This window comes from Tasmannia lanceolata, unplaced genomic scaffold (genome assembly GCF_043159265.1).
Source record: "Tasmannia lanceolata isolate RefF3 unplaced genomic scaffold, GAP_Taslan_0.1 ptg000011l, whole genome shotgun sequence".
In the NCBI taxonomy this organism is placed as follows: Eukaryota; Viridiplantae; Streptophyta; class Magnoliopsida; order Canellales; family Winteraceae; genus Tasmannia; species Tasmannia lanceolata.
The window spans coordinates 8,290,068-8,307,817 of NW_027518688.1; the positions used below are offsets into that span (position 1 = coordinate 8,290,068).

At 39.3% G+C, this 17,750-nt stretch overlaps 1 protein-coding gene across 1 annotated transcript in view; it reads left to right on the forward strand.

Moving 5' to 3' along the window:
- LOC143886402 (V-type proton ATPase 16 kDa proteolipid subunit) overlaps positions 1–16,569 on the forward strand; it is a 29,640-nt gene extending 13,071 nt beyond the window's left edge. Inside the window, exon 3 of the mRNA XM_077390358.1 lies at positions 16,203–16,569. Coding sequence (XP_077246473.1) covers positions 16,203–16,335 — 133 coding nt within the window. The 3' untranslated portion in view covers positions 16,336–16,569. The remainder of the gene's footprint in view (positions 1–16,202) is intronic.
- The last annotated feature ends 1,181 nt before the right edge of the window (positions 16,570–17,750 follow it).

The window sequence follows — 17,750 nt, forward strand, 5'->3', positions numbered from 1 at the left end:
TAACGAGCTAGGAATGTATGATATATACATTCCAGCTTGAGGGAGAGTGTTAGATGAATAGGGGTATTTCAGTAACTTTCTTATTATTAAGCATAAATTTAACTAGGGCGTGAGTTAGGGAAGTCTTACGACTGTCTTCTCTCGTGGATACCCGCGTTCTCTCTCTTTACTGCTTCTTCTCCATTCTCCATTCTCCATGTGGCTATCTAACATGGTATCAGAGCCAAAGGTCTCGCGTTCAAACATCCCGGATAGCAAAAATCCCCACATGCGATGGTCGGCCCAAAGTGGGACCACATGTGCCGCGTGTTTGCCAAGTGGGCCACACGTGCGGGGGATTGTTAAAGTATAAAAGATAAATAATGCCTTTCTCCAACAGCTTAAGCTTCTGGAGAAATTGGTAAGTTAACATGGTATCAGAGCCAAAGGTCTCGAGTTCAAATCTCTTGGATAGCAAAAATCCACATGCGATGGTCGGCCCAAAGTGGGACCACATGTGCCACGTGTTTGCCAAGTGGGCCACACGTGCGGGGGAGTGTTAAAGTATAAAAGATAAATAATTCCTTTCTCCAACAACTTAAGCTTTTGGAGAAGTTGGTAAGTTAACAATACTTTAACAAAGGTGATGTTGTCATTTCATTGCCTTCAACTACATTCTTGTTGTAGATGCCGGCTTTGATGTGAATATTAAATCTTCTGAAGCTAGATTTCGGCACCGCAACGGCTACTTCGGAAACTGTAGTGTAGTTTCAGGAGCCAGTTTTTACGACCAACATATCGAAATTAATTGTCAATGAACAACAAGCTTGGAAAGTAAAAAAAAGCAGAAGTGAAATCATGTATGACATAAGCATGATGATCAAAGATTATATTAGTAGAAAAAGAAGAGGAAAATCGGTGATGTGAGAAGGAGAAAAGTAGTTGGACTCACGGAGAATCCTAAAGAAGCTTGCTAGCGTTGTGTGAGATGTGAAGTAGTGAATGCCATGAAATTTATAGGCATGCATGAATTAAATTCTCAATGACACTATTCAGGTTAAATTATATCAATAATTTTCCTTTTCTTATAATACGTATTAAAAACCGAAATGGAATGGCTTTTTTCTAAACTAGTGGTAGTTGTTATGGTTTAAACCAAAATGGTATCTTCATTACATCGAAACATGAGATATAGAGAGAAAGACTGTGTTTTTGTTCTTCACATTGGTTTCTCACACTGAACATGACTCTTAGTTTATGTACTGATATTCACAACCCCCTTTATATTGATTTTCATTTTCCTCTCATTGTTAAGAGAAAGGCAAAAGAGACTCATATCTCTCCCATGTTCACACTGTTCAGACTATTCTAACCGAAATTTGTGGCATGCAAACGAACCTTTATTTAAAAGAGCTTCTTTGGCTTTGGCCCTTTGTTTTCATATCTTTGATGGTACGATTAGGATCATCAGATTGACTTGCAATTTTTGCACCATTGTCGAGCCGATTCACGATGAGTCTTCCTCTTCAAAATCCCATTTATATTATTCATTCTTGTGACAAAGAAAAGGAATTCAAATTTAGTGCTTAATTCAATAAAGAGTGCAATGGGAGCTTTATTCTTCTGAGGAAGGAAAAAAAATTATGTTTACTTCATACACTATTCAGAGCGCAAAGGGAATTCCGAAATTTGTCAGACTCTTGGACTCTCTTCTCCTTGCTCGAGCACTGAGAACTCGGCCTCTACACTTCGAGGTGACTCGTTACTCTGATCGTTTATCATTTCTTCCTTACCTTTTGCCACAGAACAATTGTGGCGATTACTATGTTATTACTCAGCAAAAGCTTCATTTCTCATCACAAGCGAACTCCGCGGTGAAATTTTTTTTGGCTAACAAATCATCAAAAGAGATAGAGAATGACATAGGAAAATTCGATCCCATTTTAACCCATGAGTCGGTTATTTTTGTTTTGAAGAAACTTGATAAGAAGCCAAGAAAAGCAATTGATTTTTCAGATTGATTACTGATAAAAATGAGTCTAAGCTTAGTAGCACGACGCGCAGTTTGATGCTCATGATTTTGGGTTAGAAGTACTGGATGAAGGAGTTTTGGGAGATGACAGATAAAGGGTATGAAATCAATAAGGAGACATGTGACACTTTTGGAAACTTTCGGGAGGGAAAAGATGGCAAGTGAGGTTGCTTCTCTGAGGCAATTCTTCTCTAAGATGGAAGAAGGGGCTGACATGGATGCTAGTGTTAGCACCAAGGAAGAAGGAAATCTCTACCCAGAATGGGGAATTGCGATTCTAGGAAACAGGATTCGGAAACAGGAAACTTCTCGATTCCTCAATTTTTGGGAATCTCGTTTCAGAAATGTGGGAAATACCCCACTTCAATTTATTTACTTAAAAATAGTCTTTACTATTTTTGCTGCCCATTAACTTAAGATTTGCATGTAAATAAGGGAATACCCCGGCCCATTTGAATCTATTAAAAATAGTTTCAAGACCAAAATCTAAAAGCATAAAAAGTCAACTTTGCAGTCCTAGTACAAAATTCGAAAAAAATGGGTCGAGTCAAAATTTTAACTTCCAAACGATGGCGTATTTTTCCAATTTTAAAAATTCATAAATTCTATCATGTCTCAACATTATTAAATCTCAAAAGTTCGGCAAAAGAATCTCATAATTTAGTTTCTAAAAAGTTTGCATCTTGTCAGGCACTGATCAACAGTCTGGTCAACACAGGCATTTCAGCTTATAGTGATTTTCATTTAAGTAAATGCTGGATCTTTTAATTAAAAAAGTATTTTTTTAAAAAGTATGTTTTCAATTTTTGGTTAATATAATTAGTTCTTATAATTTTTTTAGTAATTTTTATATTTTAAATTTTTTTCAATATTTAACTATAAAAAAATTTCTCCGACCCTTCACGCTTCCGGCGTCCTGCTTAACAACTTTCTGAGAGACTTCACTTCCCACTTTCGCTTCCTACTCTGGCGACCTTTGTTAGCACCATAGTTTTAAAACTACCCGCATCCTCGTGGACTCGCCTGAGTTGACTCCCTTTTACGTTGGTCGCGTTTTGCATTTTTCCGCTGCGTTCCGTTGCGTTCCGCGTTTTGTCCTACAGAGTGTGTCTTCCAAAGTAGCTAGAGTGTGGACTTCCTTCGCGAGAGAGTTGCTCATTATCGATCATTGTGCCTTATTCATAGAGGCGGGAGAAACAACAGAACATTTACTCATGCATCGTACAGTTGACAGGGAGGTATGTGGAAAACTCCTAAATAGATTCGGAGTAAGTTGGGTCTTCCCGAAAAGACTCATTGATCTTCTACAGGATTGGTCGCTTGTCCCATGGAGGAAAAGGGGGAAAATCCTGTGGAATGTTTCGTTCTTAGCTACACTTTGGGTTCTTTGGAAAGGAAGAAACGCAAGAGTTTTTTTTATGGGGTTTCTAAAAGCCCGTCTTTTCTCTTTATTAAATTGATCGCCCTAGCGATCTCTTGTGTGAAATCCATTCCATGCTTCAGATTTGTGTCCACCTACGACCTTTGGGAAGGATGGAGAGGAGTGTGTTGTAGTGTGGAAAATAACCAAGAGTGGGTTCCTTCTCCTCTGGGGCTGTTAAAGTTTATCTTTGGCTGTTCTATCTAGCATGGGGAATTCCGGTCCGGCTGGGATGGTGGTGTCTTGGGGAATGAACATGGGGAAGTGATTTGAGCTTTCGCGGGCCCATTGGGGAGGCGAATACTACGCAGGCTGAGGTGCGTACAGTTCACCAAGGTTTGAAATTGTTTGTGGGAGAGAGATTGGATAATGGGGTGATAGAAGGGGATTCCTTGAATGGCATCTGGTGGCTTAACAGAGTTCAGAATCCCCCTTGGAGGTTTGACAGGTTTTTTGATGTAACGACCACCCTTTTTGATCCTTTCTTTCGTTGTTGTAAATTATGGATTTTGGACCATTGGATCGTAATTCGAGAATCGAGATCATCGATCCACTTTAGATCGGTTATTGATCCCAAATTTGGATCTCTTTTTCGTCATTGATTAACTTAGATCTATTGGTTTAAGAATCAGTGGCCCTTGTTTAATCTCATTAATTACTCTAGTAGCTTGGGGATTGGGTTTTCAGTGAAAAATTAAAACAATGGAAAGTTTTTTTTTAAATAATTGGAAGATCCATTATTTAGTGGAGAGATCCACGTTTTCCCTTCTTATGGGAAAACGTGCACTTTTGTGGGCCACTTGAGTAGATTTAAAAAGATTGCCCTTAATCTTGGAGAATAAGTATGATGTCATAATTAAAATATAAAATATTAATAAAAATGGAAGAAAATAACCAAAGCTGATAAGATAAGGAAGGAAAGAGAATAAATAAGATCTCAAGTTGCATGATTGGGAGGAGATCACGATTGGAAAAATCGTGCGTACAACTCATCCCTAGTGGGCCCACTTGCTTGGAAAATAAAAAATCTCCTTTCAAATCCTTAGTTGTAGGATTTGGGGAAAGATTTGAGAAATTCTATTGGATTGGCAAGTTACCAATCTTATTAGGGAATTTATTTAGCAATAACTCAAAAAAAAACCTATTTCGCGGAGAAAATGTGTGCATACAACCTCTCCCCTTCACGCCCAAAGGGTGAGCCGAAGAGAGAAAGAAAAAGAACAAGAAAAAGAAAAGAGAGGAGAGAGAAGAAAAGAAGAGAAGGAGATGTGGAGGAGAAGAAGAAAGGGAGACTCTATCATTGTCATTCGGATTTCCAAGTAGGTGCTCTATACTTTCCTTTTTTTTTATTCATAGACCTTGTATACATGTGTAAGTGGATTTAAATCTAGAAATTTTCAAGGGTTATTATGTATGTGGTTATATGAATTTAATGTCGGGATTTTTGAAGATTTTTCGTATGTATGTTGTATGTATTAAACCTAGAAATTTTGAAGGCTTTTCATATGTATGTTGTGTGTATCAAATCTAGAAATTTTTTTTGGCAATTCGAGTTTGTGTTTGTGTGCCTCAAACCTGGAAATTTTTAAAACATTTCGATGATTGTGTTTATGTGCCTCAAATCTGGAAATTTTAAGACATCTTAAGTACGTGTTACGTGTATCAAGTCTGGAAATTTTTAAGGGTTACCATGTCGGTGTTTATACATATTAAGTGTGTAGTTATGTCCCCAAAACAGGACAGATTTATAATATATTTTGTATGTATTCTCGAGTCCAAAAAGGGCCAGATTTGTGAACTGTAAGTGTGTATTTTCGAGTCCAAAATGGACCAGATTTCTGGATTGTATGTGCATGTGTTTTCGGGTCCAAAATAGACAAGATTTGTGAACTGTGAGTGCATGCATTTTCAAGCCCAAAAAGGACTAGATTTACGAATCGTAAGTATGTGTATTTTTTTAGTCTGAAACGGACTAGATTTACGAGTTATAAGTGCGTGTTTTTTTGTCCAAACTGGATAAGATTTTTGAACTTTAGGTGTACGTGTCTTTGAGTCCAAACCAGACAGAAACATGGTATGCATTTTCACATAAATCATTGTACAAATAATGGGCAGCAACCACTCTGTTAGTGTGTGTTTACGGGAGACACGAACTGGACAAACTTAAAACTGATTGTGTGTGTGTGAAAAACAATATGGGACAAATCCGACAGTTTATATTGTATATGGGAGTGGGTAATTATGGAAAGAAGACTTAGGACTTGAATTGCTATATAAACGAACAACTTAGTGTATGATTCTTTGATTTCAGTCCTACTACTTTCTTCTCCAACTTAAAGGGGCCCTTTTTAATCTCTCACACATCCCAGGTTGGAAAAGGCAGGATAGCTAGACCTTGTTTTGTAATTGTTTTCAATATAACTTGTCATATGCAATGTAATTCTGTGTATACAATTATGTCTCAATAATAACTGCTTAGCTTATTGCAGTTGTTTATTTGAATTGCAATGGGTAATAAACTGTTTCTAACCCTTATGCAAAAGAATGCAGGAGAAGAAAAAGGCAAAGGTAATGTACTTCAAAACCCCCATTTGCAAGTCATACATAGGAGAGACTGACGTGGAATTAAGGGTGTAGTGGTATCATCCTAGGACCTAAGGTCCAAAGGCCAACACGAGAAGTGTGTACTGTCTTTCGTTGGCAAACCATCCAAAGGGATAAGATCCCCGAAACGGCTCGGCATTAAATGCGAGACCGTAATCCGAGACCATAACGCCACTACCTTTGGACAGGGGTAGTGGGTAGTCGTGCGGCAAAGACACTGGGAAAAAGGAAAATGTCATAAAAGAACTGACATAAAAGTAAATTGGGAAAAAGCCGGATGTACTTGGGGAATGTGCTTTCTCATTTCACATACTCGATGCACACATAGCACGACCGTGCATCATTGTCATTCATTTCTATTTATATTGCTATGGATAGTGTAGTTTTCTTTCCAGTTATTTATTATTGCCTCTAGATATCTGCTAAGGATCTGGATTATATTGTATGCCCTTTTATATTTGTCTCTTTTACTTAGCTCAGTCTCTGGAGGACCCTACTCTAATGCTATTTTTTTCCACCACAGGAGTTGAGGCGTTAGACGTCGGAGCATTTGCAAAGGGAGAAACAACGGGTTAAGGGATTGTGTGCTCGGCAAGTTCGTGTCATGGCTTGTGGTGTTATGACGTTATACGTCATTTGCTTTTCTTACTTATGGAGACTGTTATGTTGAGACTTTATTTGTTTTGGATTTTAGTTGTTGAGACTTTATCTTTCACATGGAGTATGCTTATTGTAGGGATTTCATGTTATGGTAGACTTATTTAAATTGGAATAAGATATTGGTTGTGGCTGTTGGTTATCTCTACTTAGGTTCTCCATATGTTTTTAACAAAAAATTACATGATTTTATATTGTTCTTTTGCTTGTAGCGAGTCGGTGGTATCGGGTTGTTACATTGGAGAGCCTCGGTGGTAACGACCCGATACCACCAACTCGCTACGAGCAAAAGAACAACATAAAATCATGTAATTTTTTTTTTTTAAAACATATGGAGAGCCTAAGTAAAGATAACCAACAGCCACAACCAATATCTTATTCCAATTTAAATACCATAACATGAAATCCCTACAATAAGCATACTCCATGTGAAAGATAAAGTCTCAACAACTAAAATCCAAAACTAATAAGGGCTCAACATAACATAAAGTCTCCATAAGTAAGAAAAGCAAATGACGTATAACGTCATAATATCACAAGCCATGATACGAACTCGCCGAGCACACAATGTAACGACTCGATACCACCAACTCGTTACGAGCAAAAGAACACATAAAATCATGTAATTTTTTTTTAAAACATATGGAGAGCCTAAGTAAAGATAACCAATATCTTATTCCAATTTAAATAAGTCTACCATAACATGAAATCCCTACAATAAGCATACTCCATGTGAAAGATAGTCTCAACAACTAAAATCCAAAACAAATAAAGGCTCAACATAACATAAAGTCTCCATAAGTAAGAAAAGCAAATGACATATAACGTCATAACATCACAAGCCATGACACGAACTCGTCGAGCACACAATCCCCTAACCTATTGTTTCTTCCTTTGCAAATGCTCCGGCGTCTAACCCCCAACTCCTGTGGTGGAGAAAAGTAGCGTTAGAGCAGGGTCCTCCAGAGACTGAGCTAAGTAAAAGAGACAATATAAAAGCGCATGCAATATAATCCAGATCCTTAGCGAATATCTACAGGCAATAATAAATAACTGGAAAGAAAACTACACTATCCATAGTAATATAAATAGAAATGAATGACAATAATGCATGGTCGTGCTATCTGTGTATCGAGTATGTGAAATGAGACAGCACATTCCCCAGGTACATCCGGCTTTTTCTCAATTTACTTTTCTTTCAGTTCTTTTCTGACCTTTTCCGTTTTGCCGGTGTCTTTTCCGCACGACTACCTACTACCCTTGTCCAAAGGTAGTGGCGTTATGGTCTCGGATTACGGTCTCGTATTTAATGCCGAGCCGTTTCGAGGATCTTATCCGTTTTTAGTATATTGTGGTTCTAGAGCCTACATGTGGGGGATGTCCACACCATCTAGAGCCCACATCACTCACACACTATCCCCACATGTTTTTAATCCTAGTTTAGACCCTTTTACCCTTATGTCCTTAGCTTTCCTTGGTTTTAAAATGGAGGTTCGTTATGTCACTTCATTATAACTTAACTCACTTAAGTTATAATGAATCTTATTGGTAAGAGGGAGGGCCCACAACTTTCACTTAAGAGACCTTTTATAAAAGGCCGAGATGAGTGGGCGATTTTCTCAATTATGGAGATTATTCGTGCAACCCCCTTTGCCTTTTGGAGTTTTGACGCAAAAGGGAGATTTCTCCCTTGCCGAAGAGCAAGCAACCTAGGGTTTCTTCCTCCCTCCTACCTTCACCATCTCTCCTTTCCGCCTCCTCTCACCTTTCTCTCTTGGATCTTTTCTTTTCCTCCATCCGTGCACTCCCTATCTATTTTTTTTCTTCCTTTTGGATCCCTTCTCTTCCCTTTCTTCTTATCTCTATATTTTTCTCCCCTAAATCAGTCCCTTGACTGATTTGTTGCAAAATTTGCAACAATCTCACATCTTTGCCCTTTCTATCTCCCCTTCTCACTATTTTCTCTTCGTTAACCCTCATCTTACTGTCCTCTTCCTTGCATCTTGCTGTCCTTGCAGTCCTACTGCTGTAGGGTAAATGTTGTCGGGGCTTTCCATCAAAACAGTCCACTGTCCCTTTGTTTCCTGGTCTTTTCTTTGTTCCTACGCTGTCCTAACATCATTAGGGTAGTTCATCATTCGGTTTTAACTGAATAACCGAACCGAATTGATTCGGTCGGTTCGGTTCGGTTTTTTGCTAATTCGGTTGAGTTTCGGTTTTTATCTTTGGTTAATTCGGTTATTCAGTTTTGGTTATCTAGGGAAAAAATTTCGGTTAACCGAATAACCGAAATTAACCAAAAATAAACATTATTTTTTCAAAAAATGGTGTATGGGCACTCCGTAGGATGATCCAAACCGTCCATTTGATTGATCACAACTTCAATAGGTTGTGCCTAAACCGTTTCGATAGATTGATCATAGCCCTCTGATCAAACCGTCCAAATAGGTTTTTTTTGTCTTTTTCGATCAATATTCGGTTATTCAGTTATAACTGAATAACCGAATTTTTAATTGGTTTGGTTTCCGAAATTTGATAACCGAAATTGTTTTGGTTATCAAATTTCGGTTATTTCGGTTTTGGTTATAACTGATTGAACACCCCTAAACATCATGTCTTGCTGTCCGGGACAGTTTTATGTTGCTTTCCTTCCTGATTCAGCCATTTTCTGCGGAAGTTTTGAGTCCTGGAACTGCAAGATCGTACAAAGGACATGGAGTTACTTGCAAGGTTTTAAATTTCGGATATAGGGGCCTTTTTAGCCAAAATTTTAAAATTTCGGATTTAAATTTTGGTTTCGGTTGAGGCCAAAAACCGAAACCAAAACCAAAATTTCAATCCTTGGTTACCTGTTTTTTTTTTTTTGAAAGACAACGTTTTATTAATAACCAGAACTGATTACAGCAGTAGAGTAGTGACAAGATGTCCCTCTCATTAAGCATACAACAAACCAGTCCATCCCAATCTTTACAGGTCAGCCCCCCTCTACCTCAGTGACAAGATGTCCCTCTCATTAAGCATACAGCAAACCAGTCCATCCCAATCTTTACAATAACCAGAACTGATTACAGCAGTACAGTAGTGACAAGATGTCCCTCTCATTAAGCACACAGCAAACCAGTCCATCCCAATCTTTACAGATCAGCCCCCCTCTACCTCAGATTAACTGTCTCCACTTAATCTTCCACTCCATACTTTGCTAGCTTATCTGCTTTGTCACTGGTTGATCTAGGCATACACTGAAATTTCGGTATATGGAGTTCCTTTTAGATCTTGAAAGTTCATTCAAAACAAGCTATCACTTAAAAGAGATTCCTGTGAAACTTTATGTTTTTAGAAGCTCTGCATCAAATTGATGGGATCCTTTTGTTTCTGATTAGATCTGTCACATATGCATAATAGGGTTGAATTCTCAGTTTCTATCTGAGGAGTTCGACCAGGTTGGCGTTCCAATGGTTGCGTATTTCCATTTGTCACTGTTCATGGTCTAGAAATTGGTAGATGTTGGAACTCCCAGTATTATTGAAGAAAATTCAAAATCTATTTATGTACTAATCATTGCAAATGTGCTTTCATTGTCTTTTATTTAATTTTGGAAAAAAAAGTATTCAATGGCTTATCATGGTAGATGAGATCATGAGACCAAGGGAATTGGCTGGCATGGTAGATAAGACCAAGAGAATTAGAAGCCCGAGCCTCTGATGCCAACGGTTGGGTCGCTTTGCTTCATCGGCTTTGCCTCTAGCGGGCGACAGGGTCACCAATGCGAAGAGGAAGATAGCAACATGAATAGTCTCTCCATCCTCATTTTACTCATTCTTAGTTAGGAATCAGAGCTTCCCCTGGAGTCCAACTCTGGTGGCTTTTCTCCAGCGAGATAGTAAAAAAAAGAGATAGAGGGTCGAGTTGCGAGCCACTGCCATCAAGTTGTCCATGAGAAAGGATGGAGTTTTCTTCGGCGAGATAGTTCCTTGCCGGACCCAAGGGCACAAGCCCTCGAAGGTTCCCTCTTTCTAAAAAGAAAATGACTATCAGGGATGTCTTCAGAAGTCGTCGGCCTCTTCCTCCGGTGACCGTGGTTTCAGGATTTTCGGTGGACTCCCTTATCTGCTCGTGTGGCTTTAACCTTGATAACACGGTGAATCATTTCCAGAATTTCATTGAAGTAGGGTACCATGCTCTGGAAGTATTTGAGTCATTGGGAATCCTCAATATCTGTTGTAGGAGGACTCTCAGTTTATTTGGGCAAGGTGACAACCTGAATAGGTCTCAATGGGCTCCTCCCAGATCCCACTTGGGGTCCTTGGGTAGCATCGAGGACAGGGATACCAGAGTGCGACGGTTGGAATTCGGGGCCAGAAGAATCCCTGGTCATAGAGCCTCTGAATTTAACTGTCGTCCGCCCCCTACTGGCAGTGATTGGATGTGTCCCAAATGTCAATATAGAAACTTTGGTTTGCGAAACGCCTGGAGAAAATGCTTAGACCTCAAAACTAACTTGGCCCCAGCCATGGTGTAGAGGTCTAAATCCTCTCAGGTTGATGTACATGCTGACCCCTTAGCCCTTGAGGTTCCAGTTTCTTTGATAGAGGAAAGAAAGAAATACTTAAAGAGCTGCCTCATTGGAAGCTCGAAAGCTGGAGCCTGGCTGCTGGAAGATGTATGGGAATGGGCTAAAAAATGTTGGGGCCTGCCGGAATTGCAAAAGCCTTTCTCTATCAACTCAGTGGATATCCTTTTCTGTTTTGAATCAGAATCACAGGCGACGGCCATCCTCAGGCGTGGAGGTGTTGCTCTGGGAGGTCACCTTTCTTCCGTCCAGCCATGGTTTCCAGCCTATAATGCGGGTGCTCGAACCATCAGAATTAGACTTTACGATATTCCCCTTCATGCTTGGTCAACGTCAACTGTGGAGTCTCTTGGGCAGCATCTGGGCCAGGTGATCCAGACCCAGCTTTCTGAAAATCATGACCATTGCATGTCTTTTGCCTCAGCATTGGTCATAACTCCCATTTGGAAATCTATCCCCTCATCTAAGAGTGGATTCTAGCATTTATTCTGTGGGAGTTAATGCTCTGTTTGGTTGCTGGGTTTTTTTTTTCCTAGGATTTATGTGGGAGAATATTTAGTGGTCACATCAGCTTTTTCTTGATGACATCAGCAAAATCTTGTCTTGAAAATGGTGGTCACTCTTTCTCTCTCTACCTTCTCTCTCCACTCATCATAATATCTTTCTCTAATTAATGCTCGTCCCCTCTTTTGTCTCCTACCTTTACCCACATAAATCCCAGGAAAAAAAAAAACCCGGCAACCAAATGGAGCTAAGAGATTTATGAGGATAGCATTAATAGTTTGGCGTTGTCGGTTGTTGGGGAATCAAGCAGTAAGGATAATTTGGAACTTTGTGAGGGCACCGACCAAATCTCCGGCGTCCGGTTGCCGGCGATGGTTGTCTCACCGGAAAAGGCGACGAGCGCTAATCCCGATACTTTCGATCCATCCAGGGAGCCGTTGGTGGGCCCCGACTTGAATTTTGAATCTCCCAAGCCTTCCACCACCAACTCTCTCAGATTGTCAGAGTAGGATAGCTGCAGTGCTTGGAAAGTGGGGTCAGAATGGAAATGGATCGCTACGGAAAACAATAAATGCAACAATTCGTGGCGAGAAAGGAAAAACTTTCCGAACGGATGTTGCTGACAGTTGTACTCTGACTTCAGCTAAAGAGAAAAATGCGCTAAAGATAAAAACTAGATTTAATAGTGAAAACAAAAAAATTAAGGAAAAGCGCACACGTACAGGAAAAAACTTCGTACCCCATAGAAGTAGCTACTCGAGGTGGTCTTTCTGTGTTCACTAGAAAACTCAAAGATATCTTTAGAAAAGAGGATCATAGGAGGAGACTGGTTGCTGACACTCAAAAGCTCTTTCAAAAGTTCGACACCTCCAGTTCGCCAACTATGTCAGGAAAGGGATCGGCTCAGCGTGGATATTCTCCAATTGCCCAAGATTTTGTATATGAAGCTGGAGACATTGAGCTCCTGAAAGATCTCTGCTACAACAAAAAGCTTGCTAGAAAGGAGTCGCCAACCCCTTGTGAGACTTCTCTTAGCCCGTTCAAAAAGTGTTGGGCCCAGCTAAAGAAAACCTCTTCAAGCAACACTAGTCCTGGCAATAATTCTGAATTGACAAGTAATAAGGAATTGCACCTACCTCTACTTGATCTTACGCACCGGCCAGCGCCTCTGGGAGGAGGAAAGAAAGTCTGTTCTCAAAGACCTTGAGGATAATTGATCTAACCCGAATCTTGAGGTATCTGTTACCTCGGTTGGTTCAGGACGGATTGATGACCTGTTTGCTTGGGGGGTGGGTGGCACGAGGAGTAATGGAGATGTTAAAGGTAAGGCAAAACAGGAACAGGTTGATGATAGCTCTGACGATTCAAGAAGTCGGGGATTGTTTTCGGAAGAATTCAAAGACTTGTTATCGATGGGGGATGTATTTGTGATTCAATATGATGAAGACTTGGGAGCAACCAAAGACATGTTTCTAGCAATGGAGGTAAGAGATAAGGAAGAGAAGAAGATTAGAGAAAAAGAAACTGAAAAGAAGATTGGAGAAGGTGCTTAATCAAACTAGGTTAGAAGATGGACACTGATCTCTCCCTCAGTATAGAGCCTGATGGAGGCAATGAAGTTTTGATTTAATCTGATGACTTCTGTTGAAGTACAAAATTGGGCCGTAGTACTGTAGAGGTCAAGGTCCATCCATAATCATTCAAGATACCTCCTGTTTAATGGCTTTGTGATTTGTCTGCCTTTATCCAGAAGTTTTTGAGCTTTAGTAGCCATAGCTTAAGAGATTCGTTCTTTTGCTTAGGTTCCCTTGGCCGGATACTCTAGTTTTGCTATTCTTTATTAGAGGTCTATATCAGTCCCGGAGTTTTAGAGTTCAATTTGTAAGGTTTTAGAAGTTTAAAGTTTTGATAGTTCTCAAGAATTTCAGCTTACCTGTAGTTTCAAGAGGTACTAGTCTAGAGTACCCAAAACCGTGCACAACTCAAAAGGTACAGACGAAAGGTTTGAAAGAATGCTATGACAAGATGTAAAAAGAAGATACTATAGAATAGAGGAAAGGAAAGGTTGTGCTCTTTTGCAACTCATTTTGGGTACTTTTCAATTGGTCTCGGGTATGCCCGAGCGACTCCATCTTAATATTTTGTAATGCAGGATGGGACCCCTTGTCCCGAATGCAGTCTGAATATTAATGAAATATGTCATTTAAAAAAAAAAAAAAAAGACGAAGAGAATTGGCTGTTGTAGTCCCGAGTCTATGTTAACCTGAATTTACCTAGTATGACAGTTAAACCACTGCCTATGATGGGGCGGAGGTGAAATTCATTTGAGAACATTAGTTTGACGATGAGAGTCAGTTGATTGGTTTCTTCTTGGTTGTATAGTAACTAACTTCCAATAGCAGGTGTTGGGTGTCAGTGGTCCTAATCAAATATTTTTCAAATGGAAAACACTTCCAAAACGGGACTTTCTTCGCAAATAACCAGCGATTTGGTCATTTCTAGTTTTTTTTAGGGAAATGTGACTGTATTTTGATGATCACAATCCTCACTTTATTAAAAGTGCAGTGGCCCGCACCATAGGATGATCCAAACTGTCCATTAGATGGGCCGCATCCTAAATAGGTTGTGCCCTAAAAATCATTTCCATAGGTTGATCCTTACCCTCCTATCTGAATCTTAGAGGGTTGATCCTAACCCTCTATAGATCGGAGGGTTAGGATCAACCTATGGAAATAATTTTTGGGACACAACCTATTTAGGCTGTGGCCCATCTAATGGACGGTTTGGATCATTCTATGGTGCGGGCCATACTGTACTTTTAATAAAGTGAGGAGTGCGATCATCAAAACACAGTAGTGCTGATAACATTTCCCTTCTATTATTATTATTATTGTTGTTTTCTTTTTTTTTCTTTTTTTTGCATTTTGTTGGGATTTGAGCTCAATTCCTTGTTTTCTTGCGCATGTGTCACAACCCATGTTACATGGATTCTTCTGAGTGGGCGAAGAATCCATGTCGGACACGTCTCGGCTTCCAATATTTCAGGATTCTCTGAAATATTTGTTTTTTTAAATATTACTAACACATCGTTACAATTATTGCATGTTTTGACTTTTACATAGCTTAATAGTAAGTTTTTTTTTTTTTTTGAATGGTCATAGTAAGTTTCTTAAATTCAAACTCAACTCAACTAAGCCTTTGTCCCAAACTAGTTGGGGTCGGCTGATAGTAAGTTTCTTAAATGAAAATAAAACATTATATCTAAGCAACCCATTAAAAATTTCAATATGTTACTTTTTATAACCTTATTATTGGGAAATGATTTCAGCACAAACATGTTTTGATACAAGACGCTCATGTTTCTTGTCTTTTAGCATTTATTGTCCGGTAAGTGCTTTTTGGGGACAGTAAAAACCCTTTTACAGCTCTTTAAATATAAAAGACAATAAACATGAGTGTCCTGAAATCATTTCCCCTTATTATTATGTAATAAAATAAAATTTGAGAATTAATTAAAATATTTTGGCGAATCCACGAATCGTTCTTTTAATGTTTACCGAATCCAACACTCGATACCCATGTCGGATTCCGACACTCGAATCCGTACTGATGCAACAGAGGTCACAACAAAGGGTTTCACCTTTATTTTCCAAGTGAAATCCCGTTTTGCTTTTTTTTTTTTGAATGATACGAAGTCCCATTTTGCTAGCAGGCCTCTTTTTAAAATTTTAAGTCGTTTCTTGCAAAGTTCTGCAAAAATTACTTGATCCCCATTACAAAGCATTCACCACAGCTGATAGTGGTATGTTTTCTATTAATCCCTCTTAAGCTTTCAGGCCTTCCCCATTCAACCGCTGGTGCTGGAGTTTGCATTCTCTACCTTAGAAGCAGGAATCTTCCCTCGGGGTGCCGCTCCCACCTCGGAACCTCGATTCGGCGCTCCTTAGGAAGGAGCTTCCAGGGAGCGTGACCCCAAAGAGACAATAATTGCTCTCATGATGCTCCCACCTGTTCTATTACTCCATAAGTCCCACCACTAACTTCCTTGCATCAAACTTCTCCGACTCTTCAAAGTACTTCATTGGAGCAAGCACAAAGGCTTGTGCATCTTGCGCGTGGAACAAATGCACGTAAATGAAGATGGTGAAGATAGTTAGAAATTATTGCTTTTTATGTACTTGAATTTTGAAAGATACATATGAAAATGGTTTGAATTTTGAAAGATATATAAATAAAATATTACATACACTCTCCCATGGCGCTCCCAAACTTAGACTCTTCGAGACCCACGCTTCCCCATTCCCACTCCCACCTCCGCCCCCGCCCCCGCTCCGTGCTTCTAAGTTCTCTACTAGGAGACATATTTGCTGATTGTATATATATTCTCTTTGCTGCTCCATACTATTGAAGACTAATGTTTAAATAATACCTTGCAGAGCCAATGCACAGCAGCCGAAACTCTTTGTTGGAATGATTCTTATCCTTATCTTTGCTGAAGCGCTGGCTTTGTACGGCCTCATTGTGGGAATTATTCTGTCATCTCGAGCGGGCCAATCAAGAGCAGATTAAGGGTAGAGGGTAGAGGGTAGAGGAATATGTGGTATTGTTTTGTGGTTCTTCTCTTCCTGTTGGACCTTCATTTCTTTTCAGGTTAGTAATTCAGCACTTAGGTGTATTATCTTAAATTCTTCAATGTGGACAGATCACACCATTTATTCAGCCGTTGTACTGAACTGTTTAGTAGTAGTAGTGGTTCTTTCAGAAAATAAAAATGGTTGGGAAGCTGTTACCCTCTTTGCTGCATCTTGCAAATGTTATATTTTAGATGGTATAGAAACTTGATCTGAACTAGTGCCAGACTTGTATTTCACCCATTATGTTTTCTCTTTTTCATGTGTAAGGCTGAGGATTTGTACCCAGAACCCAATAGTTGCATGTTGAGATTTCTGTTTTGCAAACCAGTCTCAAAATGTTTATAGTTGGAAATTATGTTACGAACCCTTCATCTATGAAGTAATAATCTCTGTTTTCAATAGAGCATCTGAAAAACCTTTAACATTTAACAACTCTATATTCAATCCAATAAATGCTGTAGTGTTTTCGAGCGACCCATTGTACAAGGGGCATGGCGCTTAGGAGTGCAACTTGGGTCGATTTTTGGGAATTTCGGTTGAGCTTTTACCATAAAATCGAGCTGGGTTCGGGTGGATTCCAATTCATTTTCTTTACCAAAGGCCTGACCCAAGTTCCACCCCTAATGGGAGGGTGTCACCCTGGGTGGGAAATCGCCTAATAATCGCATCAATTGGATGATTCAACAACTAAAAGAAAAAAGTACTGAAGAAAATGTGATTGTTGAATTTAAATGCTCCGGTCATCCATTCAGATTGCTTTCTGGGCCATGAACTATCCACGGGGCAGCAGTTGCTTGTGGCTTGTGAGTAGAGAAATGGTCCTAAGAGTTGAACAAGTAGAAAGCAGCTTACTTGAGGTTCTGGTGCAACTTTCAAAGAACAGAGAAAGTGAGCTCGATTTGAAGTCAATTTATGGAGATATTGTTTGAGCGTCTCTTGGGATACTATAATCTTTTATGCAAATGATTTTGAAGCTAAATACCCCATTTGTAAACTGATTAATTAAAAATCTTATTTGCAAATTAGGACCAAATTTTAGTAGCATACAAGGCCCTCTTTAGAATGCCCACCAAAATTGATCCGTGTTTGCAACTAAGAGTTTTTAGTTTAATCTTAAATCGCAAATGGGACATTTGCAAATAAGCATACTTAAATTAAAAACCATTTGTATGCAAGTTTGTGCACATAATTTTTAGAGGTATCAAAAGAGGCATTAACTCAATCTAATCTATTCGTCTCTGTGTCGAGCCTCAAAAACCCTCCAAAGAGCCTTCTTCCTTTCCATCGTTTCTTCGTCATCATCAACTTACAAACAAAACCCTATTTCCATCTCAAAAATTACAGCATTGT